General features: G+C 53.7%; 1 protein-coding gene across 11 annotated transcripts in view; it reads left to right on the forward strand.

The window, feature by feature from the left end:
- VIPR2 (vasoactive intestinal peptide receptor 2) overlaps nt 1–24808 on the forward strand; it is a 69261-nt gene that overhangs the window by 17172 nt on the left and 27281 nt on the right. For 5 of the 11 annotated variants that reach the window (XR_015161818.1, XM_086394614.1, XM_086394619.1 and 2 more), the window contains exons 3-4: nt 4950–5057; nt 7399–7496. The exons of 2 other annotated variants lie outside the window; for them this stretch is intronic. Coding sequence is in view for 8 of the 9 variants with exons in the window: in XM_086394614.1 (XP_086250740.1) it covers nt 4950–5057; nt 7399–7496 (206 nt within the window). In the remaining variant the exon portion in view is untranslated. The remainder of the gene's footprint in view (nt 1–4949; nt 5058–7398; nt 7497–24808) is intronic. 4 more of the 11 variants (XM_086394621.1, XM_086394620.1, XM_086394615.1 and 1 more) reach the window with 1 other exon arrangement.

Consider the following 24808-nt stretch of genomic DNA (forward strand, 5'->3'; position numbering starts at 1 on the left):
GGCATCCTGCCCCCTGTTGCTCTCACAACTCCTCCTGAGCAGCCCTTTCCCCAGCAGGCTCATGTGATGGGGTGGTCATCAGGCACAGCCCCCCAGGTCTGTGGAGGTGTTGGGGGCCATCGAGTTGGGGAGCAGGGATGGCCCTCCAGCATTGCTGTCACCCCAGGAGGTACCCCATGGCCACTCTGGGCTCCCTGGGCCACACAGACCCTGGCACCTGCCACGTGGGCACACCAGGGCTCCCCCCTTCACCCCCCCCCCAGCCACCATCCCACCGTTTACAGCGGAAACCAGGCTTGCTGAGATGCAGGAGTTCCACACCCACCCCCTTCCTGTGCTGGGCGGGAATGGGGCCGCCTCAGCCCCTGAACTGCTCAGCACCAGCTCGGGACTGCAGGGCCACCCTGCGTCTCTGGCTTGGTGGCCTAGGATGGGACCCAAGAACTTTCTGACAAGTTCCCAGGGACAGCAGCCCCAGCACCTTCATCAACACCCACACTAATGACCTCAAGGTCCCTCCTGGCGCCTGCCCTGCAAGACAGTGGGTCTGAGCCCTGGGTACTTGTGAGAACCTCCAGGAAACTTAAAAATTGAGCCGCGCCAGAGGGAGAATCAAAGCAGGACCCTGGGTGTGGGCATTCACAGCGGGTCCCAGGGCAGGGGGTGGGTGGGGGTGGGGAGTTGGGAAGGACCTGGCATGCTGTCACTGCCCCTTGGCCGCCCCACTGCCAGCCCGGACCGAGGGGAGACCTGCCGTCTGATGGTGTTATCCGTGGACACACGCAGGGCAGCCCCAGAGCTCCAGCCTCCTCCCTGGGCGGCCGGGCGAGCCTTGGAGACCTTGTCATTCTGGCCACAGTACGTCACACGCAAGGCGTGTGCACACAAGGCCTGGCCAGAGAGCAAGGCTGCCATTTCTCTGGCTTCTCCTGAGCAAGATCAGTGCATCGTGGGGACGCCCCGGGCCTCGTGGGCCCTGCCGTCTGTGGGCTGGGGTCCAGCGACCAGCTTAGCTCCAGCCTCAGAGCCCGGGGGCACGTCCAGCACATGCCTGCAGCATCTGATTCCGGCTGCTCGCAACTTCAACTTTAAACTTACAAATGGAAGGTGGTGCTGGCGCTGCCAGCTGCTGCCAGACCTCGCGCCTTTGTGCTGGAATGGGTGTGTTGCGTTTTCTTTTCCCACGTCCCTGCTCCTGCAGCTCCTGCCCCATACCCCGTCTGGAGCAAGGTGACCCGGGGGTGCTGGGGTGCTGGGCCCTCTGCCCCCTGCTGGTCTGCCAGGCTGCAGGAGTGTAGCCACTCCCTGGAGCTCCCGGTGGGTCTGGGATGCTCCTCCATCACCCCGTGCCTGCCCGCCCGCTGGGCACCTCCCTGCTGCATGGGCACCTCCGGTCTGCCAGGGTCCCTGGGTACCCGCGGTCCCACTGCTGTGCTCTCTCTCTCTGCCTTGGTGTTGGCTGGGTAATGGATTCCTCTCCCAGTGACAACAAGGACGGAGCAGAGCCCGGCCTCTGCTGGGAACGCCCCAGGAGCCTCACCCAGAGAGGGCAGCCGTGTCCGTGTGGTCAGAGCCTACCTGAGACTTCAACCCTCAGCGCCCGGGCGAGTGCCCGGGGCCGTCCTCTGTCCACATGCTCACCTGGACTCGGACGCACCTCTGGCTCTGTGTCCAGGGCTCCGACCACAAACCACCAGTGAGGACATGGCCGTCAGGGGTCGGGGCGGTGGGGGCCAGATGGGGTTCTGGCCCCCACCGCCCTGTGTGCACCCGTGGGCAGGAAACGCGGTGCCTGTGAAAGCTCTGCCAAGAGGAACCGCAGGACCTGAGTGATGAGACTCATGTGGTTTTCTGGAAAGTGATGCTTATGTCATTGAAATAATGAGAAAATAAATCCAGGACTCAAAACAACACCAGTACCCCACCTGTGGTAGTGTGACTTGCCCGGAGATAGCTTGGAGAGAAAGTGGGTTTTTGGGAACAAGGGGATTAGGGTTCTCTCCATGATGGTGGGTACCCCCCGCTTAAGACTCCTGTCTGGCGAGTGAATTGCCGCTGTCCCCTTGGAGCTCCAGCATATTTATAGGTACGTGTTCCAATCGTAGCCCTTCCTACACTATTCATCAGTGCCTCCAGTATGTTCTGTATGAGATGCCGTGAAGTTTCGGGGATGTCTGGAGGCTGCACGCTGCGTCAGGTCAGTTTTCCTGAACCGCTTGGGCTGGAAGGCTGCTTTCGGGGAACTAAACTGCCCTCCCAAGAGGAGCTTAGGAAGCCCAGCACCAGTGTCCGCTGGGCTCCTATGCTTTCTTTTCTGGTGACCCTGGCGGGAAGCTCTTTGCTCAAGGCTCTCCGCCACCTCCTCCCTGCAACCTCTGGGACCACTTTGCCGAGCTTACAATGTATCGTCACCGCCCACATCTGCTACTCAACCACCGGCTTAGTTAAACAGTATGTAAGCTGACAGATACCAAAAGGCACTTGTTTCTGGGAAAACCAATTGGTGTGCTTTGGAAAAACTAGGAAAGTGAGTTGCTAAGCAGCCACAGAGTTAGAGGTGAGAATGATGGCTGGGAATGTCTGGAAATCTGGCTTTGCAAAACAAAGTCTTGCCAGGCTCCGGTCTCCATCGGGTTCTCCAGGCAAGGATACTGCAGGGGGTCGCCACTCCCTCCTCCAGGGGGTCTTCCGGGGCCAAACCCACATCTCTTATGTCTCCTGCATTGGCAGGTGGGCTCTTTACCATCAACACCACCTGGGAAGCCCCATATCTCTCAACAGTTAGCATCAGACTTTGCAGCAGAACAAGACAAGCTTCTCTCGGGATGAACACCGGGTGGTCCCCAACTGCAGTTCTCAGAGCGACTCCGCCTGTCTCAGGTGGACTGGCTGTCTGGGGCCTCCCCTGGGCACTGCTCCAGCAGGTGGCCTAAGCAGAGCTTCCAGACACTTGGCAGGCTGGGGGAGGCTGGAGTTCCCAGAGTTCAGAATTCACACTCAGTGTGATTCTTCCAAATTTAGTCGGCCTGAGCCCCAGGTCCTGGGGTCCAGGGCCCTTCAAGGGCACTGCCCACTTCCCTTCTCCTGCAGGCTCTTCTGTGCCCCCTTGGCTCTGCCTGAGTCTTTAAAACACACGTGCTGTCTGTCTTCAAAGTTTTATGGAACTGCCATAAAGTTTTCTAGGAACTGCCCTTTCTGATTTCTCGACTGTCATTTTCATGAGGTTTGGAAGGTGGAGAGAGAAGCGCATATGTTCCCCATTATCTGTGGCTTGTGCTCAGACTCACTGCCCAGGTAAACCCCCCACCACTGCCCCCTGCTCACCCACACACCCCCAGGCCCACAGGCCACACTGTCCACCCAACTGGGAGAGTGTTTCTGCTGACGTCTTTGTCCTTGATGATTTACTCTAGTTAATTTTTCAGAAAGCAGCGTTCTCTTTACATGTGTGAGCTACTGTAGTGTGCGTTCCTGTGCTCAATCTTTGGTATGGAATGCAGTTTGTAGGATGAGTGTATTTTCATTTTGGGGCTTCCCTGGCAGCTTAGATGGTAAAGAATCATCCCACAATGCAAGAGATCTGGGGTCGATTCCTGGGTCAAGAAGATCCCCTAAGGAAGGAAATGGCTTTTATGGACTCTGACTTAAAGGACAATTTGCAGATTTAAATATTTGATAAGATTTAGTTGATTGCAGCAGTCAAGATGATATATGAGTGATGAAATTTTAGGCTACCTTCATGGAGTTATCTAATAACTTAATTAGTGCAACGTTAAAGCCTAAAACATTTTTCAGATCTCTTATTTTGAGTAATAGCCACCCCATGAGGGGTGGTATTCTTGCCTGAAGAATTTCACGAACAGAGGAGCCTGGTGAGCTACAGTCCATCGAGTTGCAAAGAATCGGATAAGACTGAGTGACTAAGCACACATATTTTCATTTTATTTATAAAAGCCTTTAGAAAGATATTTTCAACTTTTTTGCAAAACTTGGTTTGGAGCCAACTTTTCATTATCTGTTTTCATAGAAGTAAAACATTCCTGTGGTCAAACCAAAACTATATCACAGTTATCGTACAGATCTGGATGGCATGTCAGAGAGCAGAAGTGTTGTTTCTTTGTTTTAACTGAAGCCAGCACACTGCTCCTCCAATACTGAAGTTTAACTGAAATGCAAAACTTTAGAGGTCACAAAACATAGTAGAAACACCTTGAACTTGTAGTAAAAAATCCCTGGGTTCAAGGATTCATTTTCTGTTTGTTTGACATGAGAGGTCCTTGCACTGTTTGAGGCTCAGTGCTGTTTGCTGGTAAGATGATTAATGCAATGTGTGCATGAATTACCCTCATGGGGGGGCTATTACACAAAATAGGAGATCTGAAAAATGTTTTAGGCTTTAACACTGTGCTAATTAAGTTATTAGATAACTCCACGAAGGTAGCCTAAAATTTCACCACCAGTATATCATCTTGACTGCTGCAATCAACTAAATCTTATCAAATATTTAAATTTACAAATTGTCCTTGAAGTCAGAGTCCATAAAAGCACAAGGGTGTGTGCCTCAGGGGACCCTCACCTCCGAGACTTACACAGATACCGGGTGGTGCCCACTGTGTCACAGGGGCAAGCATATCATCAGGAAAAAGTACTGATTCTGCTGAGATTCAAAAGTGCACAGTGCACTCTGGGTGCCTCAGGTTCGTCCCTTCCCACTCACTCACTTCTGCAAAGCTGATCACAGTGAACCCGTGCCAAGCATGTTCTCAATAATATCGTGGTGCGAGTTTGTTTCACAGGAGAATCATTTGCAGTATAATCATCTAACTGATAGGCTCTCTATTTGCAAAGTTTCAGAGCAGATCTGGCCCCACCTCTGGGTGCCACGTGCGGGCCGGAGGGAGCTGCCTGCAGTGGGCCGCAGGCCTCGCTCACCCCTGTCTCCCCTGCAGCCTGCAGCGGCATCTGGGACAACATTACTTGCTGGCGCCCCGCGGATGTTGGCGAGACCGTCACGGTGCCCTGTCCAAAACTGTTCAGCAATTTTTACAGCAAACCAGGTACTGTTCCGCTGTGTCATTTTTTAGCTTTTTGGGGGTTTTGGTCAGAGGGATCTACTTCTCCATGGAGGCACAAGAAGCAGGGCGTCGGTATCCACGACCTGGTGGGTCAGGGAGCAGCTGTGCTGACCTGACCTTAGAGCTTGGGAGGACAGAATGCCTGCTGCCAGGCCGTCCACCCACAGCACACGCGGAGGGCTCGGACGGGAGACCCTGAGCAGGAGCCCGGCACATGGGTGTCCAGTGCAGACGAGGGGCCGCGGGCACCAGGCAGAGGGAGAACAGGAACACCTGCCTCACCTGGGCGCCCATGGCCCTCAGAGCATGTCCTCCAGGGTGTCCCTTGCTGGCCTAGGACGCACTCTCTCCCTCACAGGAAACGTCTCCCTTCCTGGACCGACTCTGGGTTCTCAGCCCCTGAACACCTGCAGGAGGCGCTCATGGGGCCAAGGGCTGCCTCTTCCTGGGGCTTGCTCTGCACACAGACCGTGAAAACCCGGATGTGTGAGAAATACACCTGTTTTTTATTTTTTTAAAAAGTTGTAGGTGGGAAGTTGTGGGGGGGGGGGTCTCTCCAGACATTGGTGCACGTTGTCATAGCAACCATGCCAGTGGGCCCTGGGGCTGCAGAAGGTCCCCCCAAGCAGGGCTAGGATGGGGGTGGGAACGGGCCGCAGGAGACTGCCTCTGGGTGGGGAGCTGGGCTGGGTTTTGCTCTGAGGCAGGTCTTTGAAAGGAGTGGTGTCAAACCTCCAGGTGCAGGAGGGCCAGATTCAAGGACTCTGAGATCTGTTCTGATGAATGGACAAAGGCCCTCAGAGGGTCTGCCCCTTCGGGGAAGGTGCTGCACTCTGCATCCAGCAGCAAGAGGGCCCAGCCCTGCGTTCTGCCCGCTTCTCTCTAGAAGCCACGGGGCTGGTCCTTAGAGGGCTGCAGGGCTCTGACCTGCCCCTGACTCGAGCCTGAACGTGACCCGGGATGAGAGCTCTTCCCGGGGGCTGGTTCTTTGTGGAGCCCGCCACCATTCCAGCCTCACCCCCAAGTCAGGACCCTCCGGAGCAGGGTCTGAGCCCAGCTGTCAGTGCTCAGGACCAGACGCTGTGACCATGGCCCCTACGGGACAGTCACGCTCAACCATGCACTGAGCAGCAAGGAAAAGCGTGGGAAAAGTGCTAGTTGCTCAGTCGTGTCTGAGTCCTTTACAGCCTAAGGACTGTAGTGACCCCCAGGCTCCTCTGTCCATGGGTTTCTCCAGGCAAGAATGCTGGAGCCGGCTGCCATGCCCCCCTCTGGGGGATCGTCCCCACCCAGGGACCGAACCTGTGTCTCTTGCACAGAAGGAGGGCTCTTTGCCCTCTGAGCCATGAAGGGTGTGCAGTTAGCTTTGGGGGGACTATGGTGGGGACCTGTCACCACTGTACTGAGACCCCCGCCATGAACCGCAACTCAGGACGGCCAGAGTAGGGAGCGGCCTGGAGATAAGAGGACCCCACAGCAGGGGGAGGTCCCACAGCGATTGACGCCGCCGGAGAGCAAGGTTCTCACAGACCCTGGTGGGGAGACCCTCTAACTGTGCGCCTGCTTCCCCCACTGCCTCGCCCACTGCCCCGCCCCTCACTCTCTGCCCCGCCGCATCACTACGGCCCATCCCCTTGCTGCCCCGCCCCTCGCGGTTCCGCCCTCCCCTCACCGCCCCACCCCCTGGCCTTCCAGAACTCAGGGTACTGTCCCAAGGGCAGGTGGGCCGCAAGCGTGCTGTGCACTTGAGGAGTTGACTGCCCCGTCCTGAAACGGGCCACTTGCTCTCGGCTGTGGAGCTTTGGGCCGGTGGGCCACCTTCGTTAAGCGTCAGGTTTCTTGTCCACAGCAAGGGATCGTCGCAGGGCCTCCTCGTGAGACGTCAGGGTTGCGTGAGTTACAAAGAGCCCCGCACCCTGCTCCGCCATCGCTCTTCTCTGTTCCCGACTCCAGCCGCAGGACAGGGTGATCGGGGTCTGGAGAGCAGAACACGGTGATCCGGGTCTGGCTGCAGACCCTTCTCACTTGACAGGATACACCCTGTTTACTTCCACTCTGCTCTGTGGCGATCCGAGCACACGGTTAACTGCATCCCACGTGACGACCATCATGTGCCCGTGCTTTGTCTGAGAACCTGCTCCCTCCAGCCACCGAGGCCCCCTGAAATGCAGGACCACTGCCCGGGTTCCAGGGGTCAGGAGGCCCTGAGCAGCGGGTGCCCTGGTCCAGGCCCTGACCCTCACCGGCAGAGGGAGCGAGAGGCCCCGAGGCGCAGGTGCACGCCGTGAACACGCAGATCAGACCCGTGGCGTTCACTTTCCAGGAAACATAAGCAAGAACTGCACCAGTGACGGGTGGTCAGAGACGTTCCCGGATTTCATGGACGCCTGTGGCTACAGCGACCCTGAGGATGAGAGTAAGGTAAGCACCTTGTTCGCTGCTCCTTCCACTTCCGGTCAAATCCAGCTGGGCCCGTATTTCAGCTCAGCTGCATGGGCTTAGGAATCATGACGGTTCTGTAAGGTTGGGGTAGGGAGGCCTCGCCAGCCTGCTGTGTCTGGAAGGTGACCCCAGAGTGGCGGTGCTTGCTGAGCCCAGCTGTAATGCGTGTCCTTTCTGCTGTGAGGGTTTCTTGTTCCCTTGGAGATGTCGCCACAATACAGGCTCTTCAAAAGCTGTGAAGCGGTTTTCTTAGCCTTGAGCCAGCCGCAGGGACGGGACCAAGCTTGGAGCATCTTTGCAGACATAGAGCCAGTGTGCCTGGCCGGGGCTGCCCCGGCTCAGTGCCTGCTGGTGATGCTCTCAGGCTGGGTCCAGACTTGGCCCAGGGCAGGCGAGGGGCGAGAAGAGCCCCCCCTCCAGGAACGACCGCGGCTCTGCTGAAGCCTGCCCCGGGCCTTCTGTAAACTCCCCGGTGCCGGCACGCTCACCAAGCCATGGCCCGTGACGGGGGTTGTTTTGTTTACTACCAAAAACCAGCCCACCCTCTCCCCTTGGGCCCTGCTACTAAGGCCATGACCTTGTGTGGACAGGGATGAGCCTTAGGAGCCCCAGGTTGGGCCTGCTTCAGACGTGTGCTCCCTGCCAGCTTCGGGTATTCAGTTCCGTCACTCAGTCGTGTCCAACTTTCTGCGACCCCTTGGACTGCAGCACACCAGGCCTCCCTGTCCATCACCAACTCCCTGAGTTTACTCAGACTCGTGTCTATCAAGTCAGTGATGCCATCCAACCATCTCATCCTCATCCCTTCTCCTCCCACCTTCAATCTTTCCCAGCATCAGGGTCTTTTCAAGTAAGTCAGTTCTTCGCATCAGGTGGCCAAAGTTGGAGTTTCAGCTTCAGCACCAGTCCTTCCAGTGAACACCCAGGACTGATCTCCTTTAGGACGGACTGGTTGGATCCCCTTGCAGTCCAAGGGACTCTCAAGGGTCTTCTCCAACACCACAGTTCAAAAGCATCAATTCTTTGGCCCTCAGCTTTCTTTATAGTCCAACTCTCACATCCATACATGACTACTGGAAAAAGCATAGCCTTGACTAGATGGACCTTTGTAGGTAATGTCTCTGCTTTTTAATATGCTATCCAGGTTGGTCATAGCTTTTCCTCCAAGGAGCAAGCATCTTTTAATTTCATGGCTGCAGTCACCATCTACAGTGATTTTGGAGCCCAAGAAAATAAAGTCTGTCACTGTTTTCATTGTTTCCCCATCTGTTTGCCATGAAGTGATTGGACCAGATGCCATGATCTTAGTTTTTTGAATATTGAGTTTTAAGCCACCTTTTTCACTCTCCTCCTTCACATTCATCAAGAGGCTCTTTAGTTCTTCTTCACTTTCTGCCATAAGGGTGGTGTCGTCTGCATATCTGAGGTTATTGATATTTCTCCTGGCAATCTTGATTCCAGCCTATGCTTCCTCCAGCCCAGCGTTTCTCATGATGTACTCTGCATATAAGTTAAATAAGCAGGGTGACAATATACAGCCTTGACGTACTCCTTTTCCTATTTGGAACCAATCTGTCGTTACATGTCCAGTTCTAACTGTTGCCTCCTGACCTGCATACAGATTTCTCAGGAGGCAGGTCAGGTGCTCTGGTATTCCCACCTCCTTCAGAATTTTCGACAGTCTGTTGTGATCCACACAGTCCACACATTGGGTGTGGGGCTCATTTAAAGAGCCTGGGGGCTGCCTGCCACCCAAGCAGGAGCCCAGAGAACCTTGGCAGAAGCCTGTCTGTGGGCTGAGGCCCCCCTCCCGCCAGTCCCCCATGTCAGTCCCCAGGTGAGACCCGCGGGAACATTGCTGCCCGTCGTTTTCCTGGATGACCGAGGGGCTTCCTTTGCTCTCTTCACCAAGGTCTGTAATTTAAAGCCAGTTCCTCTCCTGTAGGATCAGGAAACCCTGGAGAAGAAGCACCTTTTTTTGCGTGTACCCCTCTAACTGGAAGATCAGCCTGGTGAGGCGTGACTGGCAGTCAGGGAGGGTGACCGGGGTGCGGCTGGGCGTCCGTGCTATGTGCGCCTTGCTGACAGGTGTGAGGTTCTCCTGCGTGCGCCGGGCGTGGGGGCTCACAGCCCCTCACATCCGCCTTGGGGAGGCCCCGAGCCTACTCCTCCAACCACTGCAGGTGTGTGCTCGTCAGCCGCTTGCCCACCCGCACCTCATTTACCAGGTGACAGCCTACTTTATAGATGGAGAAACTGTGGTTTGGAGGAACAATGTGGCATAGCCAGGGACCCTGCCATTCTGACGAGAGTCAGTCCGTCTGACCCTTCCTCGGGGGCAGTTCCCGAGCCCCCGCTCCCCACACAAGGGCAGCTGCCCAGATGCACTGGGACCCACCTGGGCAGCCAAGCCAGGGCTGCTGACCCATCCACAGACCCACCTGGACCTGCGCCCTGGGGCGCTCTGCAGGGACCCCACAGAGAAGGGGTGGCCGGAAGGCCCCCATGGCCCCCGTGGCTGCAGCACAAAGGTGGGGCCCCGGTGCTGAGCCTGCGGCTTGGGCGGCGTTCACCGCCTCCACTGTCAGCCCCGCCACCCAGGACAGGCTGGGTGCCATGGCCCGTGGGCTCGCTGGAGGCCGGGCCCCCAGGCGGGTCAGAGACCACCGAGGGAACTCAGGCCAACCGACTCTTTACGGGCCTGTGAGCCATCTCAGGTTCCGGACTCGCCCCAGACTGCTGTTCTATGATGTAACGTGTCCAAACTGGGAGCCGTCCTGTCGGTGTTCTACGAGGGAGCCTTAAACTGCGTAGCATTGACCCCAGTTTGAGGACCATCCCTGTAGAGACGAGTGTCCCAGCCCTGTTCTGACCAGGAGCGAGGACAGCCCCACAGTGGCCCGGCCCCTGTCACCTCACACGTGCTCCCAGACAGGCCAGGGGTGCAGCCGGGGAGCGCCCGGCCTCCTGAGCGTGGAGGGCGGGTGGGGCTCCAACACCCACCTACCATTGCCCACAGCTCCTGCCCGCCGCCGCAGCCAGCCCAGCATGTGGACCTCTCAGGCCTCGGGACCCCATGGGGGGAAGCACAGCCTGTGCTCACGTCACACGTGAATGTTCCAGGAACCCCGGCATTCCCCTCTGTCCTCAGGCAACGAAGCACTGACACGGCTGTAGAGGACACCCTGTGGGAACCGCGTCGGCTCAGACCCCTCGAGGATGGGGCGCCTGTGACTTCCCACTGCCTTTCTATCCAGTGTGCAAAGCTATTTTTGTTCTCAAACATTTCAGAGACTCTGCAAGTATCATGAGTGCATATTCCCTACTAATGGATTAGAAACTCAAAATACTTTAATATGAGAAAGTGAAGGAAATAATGGCACAAAGCCAGGATGAGTAACTCTCTCCCTGGTTGCAGCTCCCACGCTCGCATGCTTTGGATGCCTGGTTGTTTAGCGAGTCCGTGAGGATGAGAGCCTCAAGGCATGGGGCTGCCCGAGCGAGGCCAGGACAGGCCCTCCTGGTGGGGAGCGAGAGCCTCAGCCCACCGGCCTTCCATGGGCTCCTGCTAATACATCACTCCGCGTCTCATCAGCCCATCTTTCTCCCCAGTTCTACAGTTGTAATTGGATTTCCTGCTGTCACGGAGCCAAACTCCACCCTGGGTGCCACGCGTGCAACCTTTGTTGGTTTCAAAGTTAATTAAATTCAAGGGGAAAAACAGTCTCCACATAAGCCACATATGGTGAGGGAATCAGGAGGTAAAGTAACAGGGAGCGGGAGCCCTGAGAAGGAGACACGGGCTTGAAGACCCCAGAGAAGCCCTTGGATGACAGCCGGAGCCGTGACTGTGAGGCTGCGAGGGGCTGGGGGGCGCTCAGTGGTCTAAGCCTGCATTCCTGGTGCCTCAAAACCCTGACCCAGCCCTGCTCATCATGGGACACCCTCTCACTGTGCCCCAGCTTCCACAGACGAGGTCTCCCCTGTCTGTGTTCCTCTCCCAGCAAAAGTCACCTCCAGCCTGGCCTGCGTATCTTCATCTTAAACTTCTTCTCTTTTAACCCTTGGATAAAGGGCTTAATACCACTAAGAAGGTTTAAGGAAGTCCCACCCTTATCATGGGAGCCCAGGGTTTCCCTGAGAGCTGAAGGTCTCTGGAGCCAAGGAGCTTATCCTGCACTATAGCCTCAGCCTCAGGAGGGACCAGCCAGGACTGGGCACTCCACCCCATGTCATCTGCCTGCCTACCTGCCCCCCCACCAAGCCCCCGACCAGTCCTGCCCCAGACCCAGAGGCTCTTGTGGCCCAGGGGCGCCCCCACAGCACGTCAGGCAGACCCTGTCCTCCTGACTTCCCTCCTCCGCTGAAGGCCATCTGGAGGCTCCTGGTCAGAGTGTCCTGGCCAGCCTCCCTGCCTCTGGTTCCCACCTCCTGCCCAGTGTCCCACCCGAGAGCTGGCAAAACATCCAGCAGCTTGTAGTCGGAGGCCGTGATGAGTCTCTGTCGGCCCAGGAGGTCTCCTTTCCCCTGTTATCGAGAGCCGCCCAGGTGAAGGGCCCCAGGGCTGTACCCCGCTCGGCCACCAGGTGTGACTCAGTCACTGCGTGTGCCTGGCCCACGGCCCCTCCCAAGGACAGCAGTCCCAGAGACAGGCTGGCGTCCTGTGCTGAGTGGACACGCCACGGCAGGCACTCCATACATCTCCCACATTATATATTTGCTAACATAGGTCTTAAATAAAGAGCACTTCTGCTAAATTTAGCCAAGAGAGCTGTTTGGCATTTCAACCTTCCCATGCTTCAAGCAGACACATTTCTTCCATGTTATGCCATATTCCTAAAAATATTTCTGCGGCCTCCTCTCAGCTTTCAGACCACGCAGCAACTCTCACTCTGACCGCTAGTGCTGCCTCCCCCAGGGTCCCCGTCCCCAGCACGCGGTCCTTCCGCGTCAGATGCCTTCCATCTCTCACTCCTAGGCCCTGCAGGACCACGATGTCCCCGCGTGGGGTGGGGTGAGGGGCTCAGCAGGGATGGCCTGCAGGGGGCGGAGGCCAGGATTGGAGCCCTAAAGGTGCAGGGGGGCCCACAGTCAGCTCTGTTACGGTGGCCAATCCCGTTCTGCCTCCAAACAAGCACCAAGGGTGGTGTCTGTGCTTCACTTTGCATCAAGTGGAGGGAGGAAGCTTCCCAGGGTTTTTTTCAGGGCACGGGAGGGCACACTCAGTGCATGGACTGCTCATCAGATGACGGGGCGGCACTGCGTCTGGGAGGTGAGGCAGGCGGGGGGTGGGTTCAGGATGGGGAGCCCTGCCAGCAGGGCTGGGTGCCTATCAGCCCCAGCCGTACCCACCAGACCCTCAGGAAGGGAGGCGCTGCTCCAGGGTAGGATGGGGGCAACCAGGATATTCGCTGGATAATCCTGTCTGTTTCTCCACATGACATACAGATTTCAGGACTGAAAGTCTGTAGTCCAAAGAGATAATTGAAGAAAATATGGAAATTAACAATGTTTGTTTTACTGGCGATCTGTTACAGACCTAGGAAGAGAGGACAGGCTTTCGGAGAAGCTCCCCTCCTCACTGTTAGGGTGGTACCACCCGCCACTGGGGTGGGACGTGGGCATTTCAGGAGCTGGACAAGGGCAGCAAGAGACTGCACGCCCGGAAACGTGGATGAAGGACCAGAAACAGTGAAGCTGCGTGTTCCCTTTAGTGGTTTGGTTATATTTTCTACCTCTTCAGAAGTCAGCAAATACGTTATTTCTATATTCAAATAGTTTTAAGACCCCTCAGAACAAATTTCTGCTGTTTGACAAATCATCTCTCAGTGACATTTGCCTCCACCCGGACTCTGTCAGGACAAGTGGAGACTCAACCGTCAAATTTCCTGCTGTTGAGCATTTCCTGAGGCCTGTTTGGAGGCGACTTTCTTGCAGGAGTGGTTCGGGGAACCCGGCTGGCTGGTTGTCCTGCAGCCTCTGAGGCCTGGGGGGCAAGCAGCAGACCCCTGGCCACACACACGCGCTGCCTCAGGAGTGAGCAGCCCTGCTGTAAGCCCAGCACCGCACGTCTTTGCGAAGCTGCTCCCTGACTGCTGTCTGTGTCCCCTGCCCAGGGCGCGTCCCTCCGAGGAGCCAGGGCGGCTCTGGTGGAGTGACCCAGCCTCTCCCGCCCCAGCCATTCTCTGTCCTTCCCTCGTCGTGCTGGAGGCCTTGCCCCTCAACCCGGCTCCCTGTGGGCTTTGCCTGGTGTCTCTAGGGTCAGGTCCGGATTCCCCACTGAGCGTGAGGGTGCTTGGTGGCAAAGCACAGGTTCCCGACCTCTCTTTCTGTTGCCTTTTCTTTAGCATAAACCCTGTGCTCAAAATAGGTGTCAGTGGGAGAAAACATTCAAAAATATCTACCACTTTTTTTTTTAACCTCAGAAATGTCACATTTGGGTTTTAAAAGAAAATGCATTCTCCTGTAACCAGTCCATACCAACAAAGGAGCGGTCCCTGCGGTGACTGAAGACAGGGAGCTGGGCCACAGTCTTGACAGCTGTGCAGACAGGGACCCCAGGACCCCAGGACCCCCACCTCGGAAGGTCACGGGACACCAGGACCCTTGTCTCTGGAGTGCCATGGGGCCCCCAGGACCCCAGGATCCCAGGACCCCAGGGCCCCCGCCTCCGGAGGGTTGCCCCCCGACCCATGGCCAGGCTGCCGGCCGCTCAGGGTTGCAGTCTCCATGGGGAGTCTGCCTGTGATGAGGGGGCATTAGTCGTGGGGACTGTCTGGACCCCCGTCTCCTTCTTGAAGCCTCTGCTCATCCTCAGGAGGACAGTGACCTCGGGGGCAACGTGATGTCCCCAGGTGACCCCAACTTGCCGGGACAGGGGCCTGGTCATTTCCTCCCGGGACAGTGCTGTCAGGACGCCCAGCTGGGCTCAGGTCCACTCAGAGGCCCCGAAGGCTGCAGCAGAGACCAGAGGGGCCCAGCACAAAGCCGGGGACCTGTGTCTCCCCTTTGGGTGCGCGGCGCCTCTGAGCCCCCCAGACGGGAGGAGGAGCTGCGGTCAGCAGGATCGCGCCGGCCAGTCCTTCCTACACAATGCTGGTGATCGTGCGGGAGGCGGGACCACGCTGCCCGTGGGGAGGTGGTGGGTGTTTCCAGGTGCTCCATGAAGCAGAGTGAGCGCAAACGGAGCCTGACCCAGGAGGACTAGGGGCGCTGGATTAACAACCTCGAGGATCTCTTTCCTAATAAAAACGGTCTTTATTATAAAATCAAACCAAGCGCCATAAATCACGTCTCGGGCTTTTACTGAGAGTGTTTACAGCTCTCACATGGATTGGCTCATTAAATCCCCCAACAAGCCCATGAGGGAGAGCTCTGCCTTTAATCACCGCTTCACAGCGAAGGGATGCTCACCACTGGGGTCCCCGGTGAGTGCAGAGTCCGCACACTCTTGCTCACCACCGAGTCTGCAGGCTCCTGGGGCCTCTGTCCACCTGGACGCCCTGACCTGTGCTTTCTGGGAGCATCTTCTCATTGGCCTGTTTGCCACCTGGATCCGTTCTTTCAAGAGGCAGCTTTTAAGGTCTTCAGCCCATTTTTAGTTGGGTTGTTTGTTTTCTCATTGTTGAGTATTAAGAGTTCTTTATGTGTCTTGAATAACAATCCTTATCAGATGTCTTTTGCAAATATTTTCTCCCTGTCTGTGGCCCGTCTTCTCATTCTCTGAAATTCTTTCACAGGGTAAAATTTTTTAATTTTATTGAAGTCCAGCTTATCAATGATTTGTTTCATAAAGGGTGCCTTCGGCACTGTATTTTTTTTAATTTATTTTTTTATTGAAGGATAATTGCTTTACAGAATTTTGTTGTTTTCTGTCAAACCTCAACATGAATCAGCCATAGGTATACATACAGGCATTGTATTTTAAAAAGCATCACAACCCAAGGGAATCTGGGTTTTCTCCTATGTTATTTTCTAGGAGTTATGGTTTTGCAGTTTACCTTTACATCTATAGGAGCTTCCCTGACAGCTCAGATGCTAAAGAATCTGTCTGCAATGCAGGAGACCTGGGTTTGATCCCTGGGTCAGGAAGATCCCCTGGAGGAAATGGCAACCCTCGCCAGTATTCTTTCCTGGAGAATCCCACGGACAGAGGATCCTGGCAGGCTATGGCCCATGGGGTCACAAAGAGTTAGATAGGACTGTGCGCCTTCCTACTTTCTTTACGGCTATAGCCCATTTTGAGTTAATTTTTGTGAAAATATAAGGGTATGCCTGGAGAAGGAAATGGCAACCCACTCCAGTGTTCTTGCCTGGAGAATCCCAGGGACGGGGGAGCCTGGTGGGCTGCCGTCTATAGGGTCACACAGAGTCGGACACAACTGCAGCGACTTAGCAGCAGCAGCAGCAGCAGCATATGGGTGTGCCTAGGCTCGTTCTTTTGCGTGTGGATGTCCAGTTGTCCCAGCAGCGTTTGTTGGAAAGACTGCTTTTGCCCCAGGGTGCTGCCTTTAGTTTTTGTCAAAGACCAGTGACCATCACGCGGACTGGACTCTGCTCTGTCCTGCTCGCTGACGTCCTTCTCTGTCCTTTCCGCCGCGCCAGTGTCTGATTCCTGCAGCTTAACAGGCAGCCTCGCGGTTCTGTTCGGGGAGCCCCCAGCTCCTGCCGCTGCCTGGTCCCCCCCAGTCTTGGGACAGCTGTTTGTCCTGTGTCCTCCCTTCTCTTGTGGACCAAAGGAGAGCCGTTGACTTCCTGTGTGTTCAGAGTTCTGCTCTTTGTTTGGATAGAGTGGTGACATCCACGTCCTTATCTGCAGAACTGACCGATTCCTCTTAAAGGAAAAAGCTGAAACAGTTGGGTAACTTGCCCTCAGGGAGGAGCCTCTGGAGGGAGAAGACACTAGGGTCTGAGTGGAGTCTCAACCCTGCACCTCGGTGGCCCCGCGTTTTACGACTGTTCCCCGGACTCAGGTCCCACCTGAGTAAGAGAAGGGTGGCGAGAACACGTCTGCTCCTTCACAGGCCGTTGGAAGAAGAGAATGAATTAACTTCTGTGCTACATTCTGTAAATTGCAAAGCACCATCATGATTAGGTTATAGTTAGAATCTTCTAATCAGAATGGGTGGATCTTAAAAGATATTTGCCAACAACCTTCAGGAAGAAAAACTCAACGGTAAGATTGTTACCAGCGTGACAGTGAGCCTCACAGCGAATCCTGAGCTGGAACTGAGCCTGGACCACAGGCCCTGAAGACGGGCGGGGCTGTGTTTCTGGAGGCCTCTCTGACGTGAGAATAGGAACCTCCTTGCACGGGAGACAGAGGCTACCTCCTGGCCCTGCTGCTGGTCCACAGGCTCCAAAATCCTGCCCTGCGCCAAAGCCACCACGAGGAAAGGCCCGGGCTGGCCAGCCCACTCTGTGTCCTGCCGTGGGCAGCACACACTGCCCACTGCGCCCTCCACCTGCCGCCCCACAGGACAGCGTGCGTGGGTCCCTGCGGTGCCTTCTCAGAGGAGCTGGGAGACCCAGCAGGACCGGCGTGTTCGGAGCAGCTGCCAAGCGGAGTGAGTGTCGTGCACTACTGATGCCTCTGCATGGAGCCTGGACGGCCCCGGCCCCCATCCAGAAACATCCCGGTGTCCCTAGCACCCCACGCCCCCCACCTCGAGCCCCCCACCCACCCTTGCCGCCTGCCAGCCACGAGGGGTCCCTGCCCCTCTGGCCCCTGCTGTGCCTTGGCCGCTCGGTCTGAGTTTGCAGCTAGAAGCGCAGGTCAGCGCCTACTCATCCATTTTTCAGGGTTTGTGTTAGTCTTGTTCATCCAACAGGACGTTGTATGTCCTACGTTCCCCAGAGACAGGGGTTGTGCCTTCTAATCAAGTGGCTCCTGTCCCAGACAGACACTGAGTATCAACGGTGGTTTCCTTTGCATTCCCAGGGCCCCAGGTACACAGGTTAATCATTACCAAAAGGTCTGCGGAAATGAATTAGCTTTTGTGTTACAAAGGTACTGAAGCACGGGGCTTCCGCAGGTTCAAAAGAGAACACGTCAGGGTGTTTGTGCCTCAGCTGCGGGGTGAGGCAATGGGCCGGGCCAGGCTGTAATCAGAAGTTTCCCGAATCAAGTCTCTGGTCCAGCCAAGGGGCTTTCGACTGCTGATTGACATCCACAGTTAGAAATGCGTTTCACACTGTGAGCCAACACAAACACTCCACAAAGCCACATTTTCCGTGCTGCCTTCTTTTAAGTGTTGGTTGTCACCTTCGGAATTGATTGCATAACCCACGACTGGGTTATAAATAGGGTGGCTGTATAAAATATTGGCCAAACCTGGGCTCTCAGGAGAGAACGAGAGCTATTAATAGTCCCGGGGACAGCAGATGCACAGCAGGCCTGGCGGGTCGAGCAGAGGCTGCGTCGCATAGTTAGGGCTCTGCGTCTGCACACACAGGCCAGGCCACGGGGCGCCTTGGGGAGGGCTCTGCCGGCAGCTCCAGGCGGCGGGTGCGCATGGACAGCGGGGTCTGCGGGGGACTCACTCGCCACCTGGCCCCATGCACTTGGGGGGCGGGAGGCCGCCCCGGGTGACGGTGGGGGAAGGGGCGGTATCTCCTCCCAGCAGGGCCTCGACAGCCCAGCGTGCAGGGTCTCATCCCCACTGCCCACTGCAGCCCGCCCCGCCAAGACCCCGAAGCTTCGAGAAGGGCAAGCTCCCTGGCGTGTTCCCCCCACCGCCTGATCACGCGATGACGGTGACACGCTGTAGAGCGTTTTCCCAAGTAAATCGAAGTCTCACACTCGTGCCTGTTTCATGTGACACTGGAGCATCTCCCCTGGTCGAGTCGTGCAGACATGTGTACTGCTCATGCTGAGGCCCTGGAAACGTGGCCCCCACCTGCCCTCGGGTGTCCCGCTGGGGGGCACCTCGGCCGCACTGGGACTGACCTTTCTGTTCCCTGATAGTCATCTTTGCAGCTTCAGCCCCTCAAGATCAGGTGCCCGCAGCAAAGTTCTCCCCCCTCTCCACTCCCAGGAATCATCCTGTAGGCCTCAAGCTTCGCGAATCTGAGGGCTCTCTGGGAAAAGAACAATACAGCATTGAATACGAATGGGATGCATTGAGGCCTCCCTTCCTACTGTCTGCACACTGGGAGATGCTCCAGCGGAGGGACCGGGACCCTGACTCGGGAGGGGCCCTGGCTCTGACCCAGCAGGGACCCGCCTGCCCTCCCGGGCTCCCTGGGCTGAGTCACATCACTGGTGGAGATGCGGGGGTCCCCGGCCCCTGGCGCCCACTCTGTACCAGGCGAGGTCACTTTGTTTCAGGGCGGTACTGAGAGCCAGAACTCAGGCCTTCCCTTGTTTCAGAAGCACGTGCACTCCATCCATTCAGCAGAGGGAAAACAAAGCGGAGCAGCCGCTTGACCGAGGGCTGTGGCTGAATTAGCTGCCTGACTGGGTTTTTAGGTTTGCGCCCTTGTTTCGGGATGACAGGGTTTTAACGGTTCAGGGTAAAGTGGCCTCTGACCCACATGCTGACGGACAGCAGTCCCGCCTCCCTCGGGCCCAAGGGGCCCCGTGCTGGACACGGTCAGCAGCAGAACCACAGCCGGGCCAGCCTGACCCCCTCACCGGTCCTCCGAGAGATGCCCTGAGACGGTGAGCAACGTCTGCCCATGGAGGGGAGCAGAGCGGTCACTTCACAGGACGGCTCAGGCCACGGCTCTTGTGTGCAAGGCTCATCTGCTGTTTTTAATGAGTTTTCTCTGTTCACCCCAATATTCACTCCAACACCCCTTGGAGAAGCCTCAGAGAAAGCCCCAGAGGTCACCTTCCTCCCTAAGATGCCCTGGTCAAGATTAGGGGATGTGATGTCGAGTCTGAAACTCAATTGCATAAACTTGTGCATAAAATTGCATAAACACCGTTGCAGGTCACACGTAAAGGCTTTCTGCTAGGCGACAGTGAAAAGCTTACTGGGACTGCAGGGAAAACAGCAAAACCCGCAGCAGATGCCCTCCGTGGCTTTTTGCCCATGACACCACAAGGGTCCAAACGTGTGCAGTGCGCAGGTTAGGGTGATACACAATTCTGAACACTTGAAAGGGTCTGCAAAGGCCCTGTGTGCAGACAGAAGCTGGCAGAGACTACCAGGCTCATCAACAGTGTAGCCAGACATGGCCTGTCTGACTCCAAACCCCATGCAATCAAACATCAGCTAAGTAGTGTATTCTCTGAGCTGACTTTTCACGGACCACAAGCTTAGTGGATGCCCAAAGGGTTACAAAGAAAAGAGTTAAGAACTGCAGAGTATCCTACATGTTCTTTTATCACCTTTCATTGGCTTCAGGAAAACAAGTCCTAACTGACAATATAATTAAAAACATCCTTTTCATACATCACTAGACTAGATGTCTAGTTGTAAGACTTCTATAAATTCACAGTTCATAAGAATGAGTTTGGAAAGGGTGTCATCCTATTATCCTGACTGTGTCACAGATGAATATTAAATTCAGCCAGTCATGTAGAATGAATCTTTTCTGTATCAAGAAATTACTACAAAGGAGCGTTTAGATGGGTCCCTCACCCTGAAGGGGAGCAAGGCCTTCTAATTTCAGAGGTATTAGAAGGGGGGTGAGCACTGGACTCGTTGCATTTCCCCCAAGTATTTGTGCTCAGCTCTGTTTCATGAGGTTTGCGGTGCAGATTATAGGTGTTAAAAGGTGGCTCAGATGGTAGAGCGTCTGCCTACAATGCGGGAGACCTGGGTTCGATCCATGGGTCAGGAAGATCCTCTGGAGAAGGAAATGGCACCCCCACTCCAGTACTCTTGCCTGGAAAATCCCATGGATGGAGGAGCCTAGTAGGCTACAGTCTATGGGGTCGCAAAGAGTCAGACACGACTGAGCGACTTCACTGTCTTTCTTTATAGGTGTTACAGATGACAGAAAATAGGTATTTTCTCCCTTGGGAGCTTGCCAGTAGTTTTGCTGGGAACTGAAGACTGGCGGCCCATTACCGACCTCCGAGCAGCCTCTGCTGTGCGTGTGGTTAGCGTGCAACCGTTCCTGTTTCTACTCCTCTTACTGCACGGTGCGGCAGCGTGAACAGGGAGGGGCCCTCCAGGAGGAAGGCGTGGGCAGTCCCCACCCCCATGCCTTCCCGGCGCTCATGTGTTTACTTCAAAGTTGCCATTGTACGTAATGTACACCCGGCTTCTTCTGTTTTACAAAGTATCATATATCATGAACATTTTCTGAAGTCAGTCGACATCCTTCAAAAACAAGATTGTTAAGGGAGTGTGATATTCTGTTTTATAAATATGCTGAGTTTAGTTCATAGCTTAGGTTGTTTCTAATATCTTACTACTTTAACGAAACAAATCTGGGTGCCAATCTCAAATTCTTGGTTAAAGGATGTGAAGTATGAAGAGGATGTTTTTAATTATGTTGTCAAACAGCTTTCCCTGAAATGTGCTGATGTGCATTTTCACTGGAAATGGATGTGATTTAGCGAACACCCTCACCAGCACTTTCATATTCTTTTAGTTATCACCAATTTTGTAAACAAAAAAAGTTATCTTATTATTTCCACTGGACTTGGTTGATCCTAGTGGACTCGGGCTCCCCATAGGATTCCTTTGCCAGCTTCGCTGTTGGGCTGTCCTCCTTCCTGGATGCCCGTCTTCCCCGGGATCTGTCACCCCAGCTGTGCCTTCCTGCAGGGTGGTTTCTTGTTATGCTGCTCACTAAGGAGACTCTGAGCTGAGACATGCAGGCAGAGCCCTCCTGACCAGCAGCACTGAGGGGCCTGGCAGATGCAAACACAGGTTCTCCCGGAAGGAAATCCTTGCCCAGGCCTCCCACATTCCCGTAAACCAACCCCAAAGATGAGCTCATGCCTAAATGTACAAACTGCACAAAGCAGCTTCCCAGGCGGCACCAGTGGTGAAGAGCCCACCTGCCAATGCAGGAGACAAGAGACACGGGTTCGACCCCTGGGTTGGCAAGATCCCCTGGAAGAAAGCATGACAACTCACCCCCGTATTCTCACCTGGGAAATCCCATGGACAGAGGAGTTTGGCAGCTACAGTCCATAGGGCTGCACAGAGTCGGACACGACTAGGTGGCTTAGCACGCACGCAAAGAAGAAAGCACTGTGAACCAGTCAGCAGGTCACACACAGTGAAGTCATATCCCCAGCATTGGAGACAGTGGATTCATCAAGCACAGAATACAAATAAGTTCATTTTAAAATGTTTTTTTTTTAAGAAGAAATTGAAAATAACCAAAGACAAGATATTCCAAAAAGGACCTGCTCTGAGGGGGAAAAAATAGAACTAAAATAATGAAAAGCAAAGTATACAGATCTATTGCATTCCTTTATGCTAACGATGAAATATTGATATCAGAAAGAGAAATTTTTTAAATGACCTCTTTAAAATTACATCAAAAAAGAATATTGAGGAATAAGACTAACCAGCAGTATGTAAACTGAGAGCTTCCGGATGTACTAACTGGATTTAGAAAAGACAGAGGAACAAAAGATCAAATTGCAAACATATGCTGGATCATAAAAACTGCAAGGGAATTCTTCTAAAAAATCTACTTCTGCTTCATTGACTACACTAAAGCCTTTGACTCTGAGGATCACAGCAAACTGTGGAGTATTCTTAAAGAGATAGGAATACCAGACCACCTTACAGCCTCCTGAGAAACCTGTATGCAGGACAAGAAGCAACAGTTAGAACCAGACAGGGAACAACAGCCTGGTTCCACATTGGGAAAGGAGTATGTCAAGGTTGTGTGTTGTCACTCTGCTTATTTAACTTCTAGGCAGAGTACATCATGCAAAATGCTGTGCTGGATAAATCACAAGCTGGAATCAAGATTGCCAGGAGAAATGTCAACAGCTCAGGTATGCGGATGACACCACTCTAATGGCAGAAAGTGAAGAAGAACTAAGGAGCCTCCTGATGAGGGTGAAAGAGGGGAGTGAAGAAGCTGGCTTAAAACTCAGCATTCAAAACCTAAGATCCCGGTCTCTGGTTCCATCACTTCCTGGCAAACAGATGGGAAAACAATGGACACAGTGACAGATTTTCTTTTCCTGGCCTTCAAAATCACTGCAGAAATTGACTGCAGCCATGAAATGAAAAGACACTTGCTCCTTGGAAGAAAAGCTATGGCAAACCTACACAGTGTATTAAAGGCCCATACGGTCAAAGCTATGGTTTTTCCAGTAGTCATGTATGGATGTGAGAGTTGACTATAAAGAAGGCAGAGTGCCAAAGAATTGATGCTTTCAAACTGTGGTGTTGGAGAAGACTCATGAGAGTCCCTTGGACACCAAGGAGTTAAAACCATCAATACTAAAGGAAATCAACTCTGAATATTCACTGGAAGGATTGGTTCTAAAGCTGAAGCTCCAATACTTTGGCCACCTGATACAAAGAGCTGACTCATTGGAAGAGACCCTGGTGCTGGGCAAGATTGAAGACAAGAGGAGAAGGGGATGACAGAGGATGAGATGGTTGGATGGCATCGCTGACTTAATGGACATGACTTTGAGCAAACTCCAGGAGATGGTGAAGGACAGGGAAGCCTGGCGTGCTGCAGCCCATGGGGCCGCAAAGAGTCATTCATGACTTAGAGACTGAACAGCAACAAAGACCGACCCAGAAGGTGAAAGACTCACACGCTGAAAACTGTGAAACACTAACAAAGGAAGCTGAACATTATTTTAAAGATGGAAAGAAACCACATGCTCTTGGATTGGAAAATTATCATTAAAGTGACCATACTGCACAAAGCAATATACAGATTTAATGCAATCCCTATCAAATTACCCATGACATTTTTCACAGAACTAGAACAAATAACCCTAAAAATTATATAGAGCCATGAATGGCCCAGAATTGCCAAAGCAGTATTGAAGAATAAGAACAAAGCTTGAGGCATAACCATCCCAGACTTCAGACAATACCACAAAGCTACAGTAATCAAAGCAGCATGGTATTGACACAAAGACAGACACATGGATCAATGAGACAGGGCAGAGAGTCTGAAATAGACCCACACATCGATGGCCAATTAATCTTCAACAAAGGAGACAAGGATATACAACAGAGAAAAAACAGTCTCTTCAGCAAGTGGGATTGGGAAAACTGGACAGCTGCATATAAATCATGAAGTTAGAACACTCCCTCATACTATATACAAGAATCAACTCAAAATGACTTAAAGACTTAAATATGAGGCAGGATGCTATGAAACTCCTAGAAGAGAACATAGGCAAAACATTCTGACATAAATCATTGCAGCGTTTTCTTAGATCAGTCTTCCAAGGCAATAGAAACAAAAGTAAAAATAAACAAGTGGAGCTTGAGCTTATAAGCTTCTGCACAGTGAATGAAAGCATAAACCAAATGAAAAGACGACCTACGGCTGGGAGAAAATATTTGCAAACGATGAGACTGACATAGGCTTAGTTTCCAAAATATACAAATACTTCATGCAACCCAAAAACAGTAAGACAAACAACCCAATAAAAAAATGAGCAGGAGACCTAGGCATTTCTCCAAAGAAGACATACGGGTGGTCAACAGGCACATGAAAACACGCTCAACATCGCTAATTAGTAAGGAAATGGAAATCAAAAGTGCAACGAGGCATCACTTCACCCTGGTCAGAATGGCCATCATTAAAAATTCTACAAAAAATAAATGCTGAAGAGAGTGTGGGGAAAAAGCAACCCTCCTACATTGTTGGTGGGAGTGTAAGTCAGTGCGGCCACAATGGAGAACACTGTGGAGGTTCCTTTAAAAGCCAAAATAGAGCTACCATATGATCCAGCAATCCCACTCCTGGGCATGTATGTGGAGAAAATTCTGACTAGAAAAGAAACATTCATCCCAGTGTTCATCACAGCACCGTCTCCAGTAGCCAGGGCATGGAAACACGTTTGTCCACCGGTGGGTGAACGGATTAAGAAGAGGTGGTGCATACGTACAGTGGAACGCCACTCAGAGAGCATGGAATAATGCCATTTGCAGCAACACGGAGGCGCCTGGAGATGATCATACTAAGTGAAGTCAGAAAAGACGAAAGTCACGTGGTATTAATTGTATGTGAAATGTAAAATATGATACAGATGGACTTATTTACGAAACAGAAACGGACTTACAGACACAGAAGGCGAACATGGTTAACAAAGCAGACGGGGGGAGGCTTGGAACTAAGACACACACTACTGTCTGTAAAACAGACAACAGGGGAATCATGCCCAG

This window comes from Bos grunniens, chromosome 4 (assembly GCF_055505025.1).
Source record: "Bos grunniens cultivar Pamir isolate PY7600 chromosome 4, Bosgru_T2T1.0, whole genome shotgun sequence".
Taxonomy (NCBI): domain Eukaryota; kingdom Metazoa; phylum Chordata; class Mammalia; order Artiodactyla; family Bovidae; genus Bos; species Bos grunniens.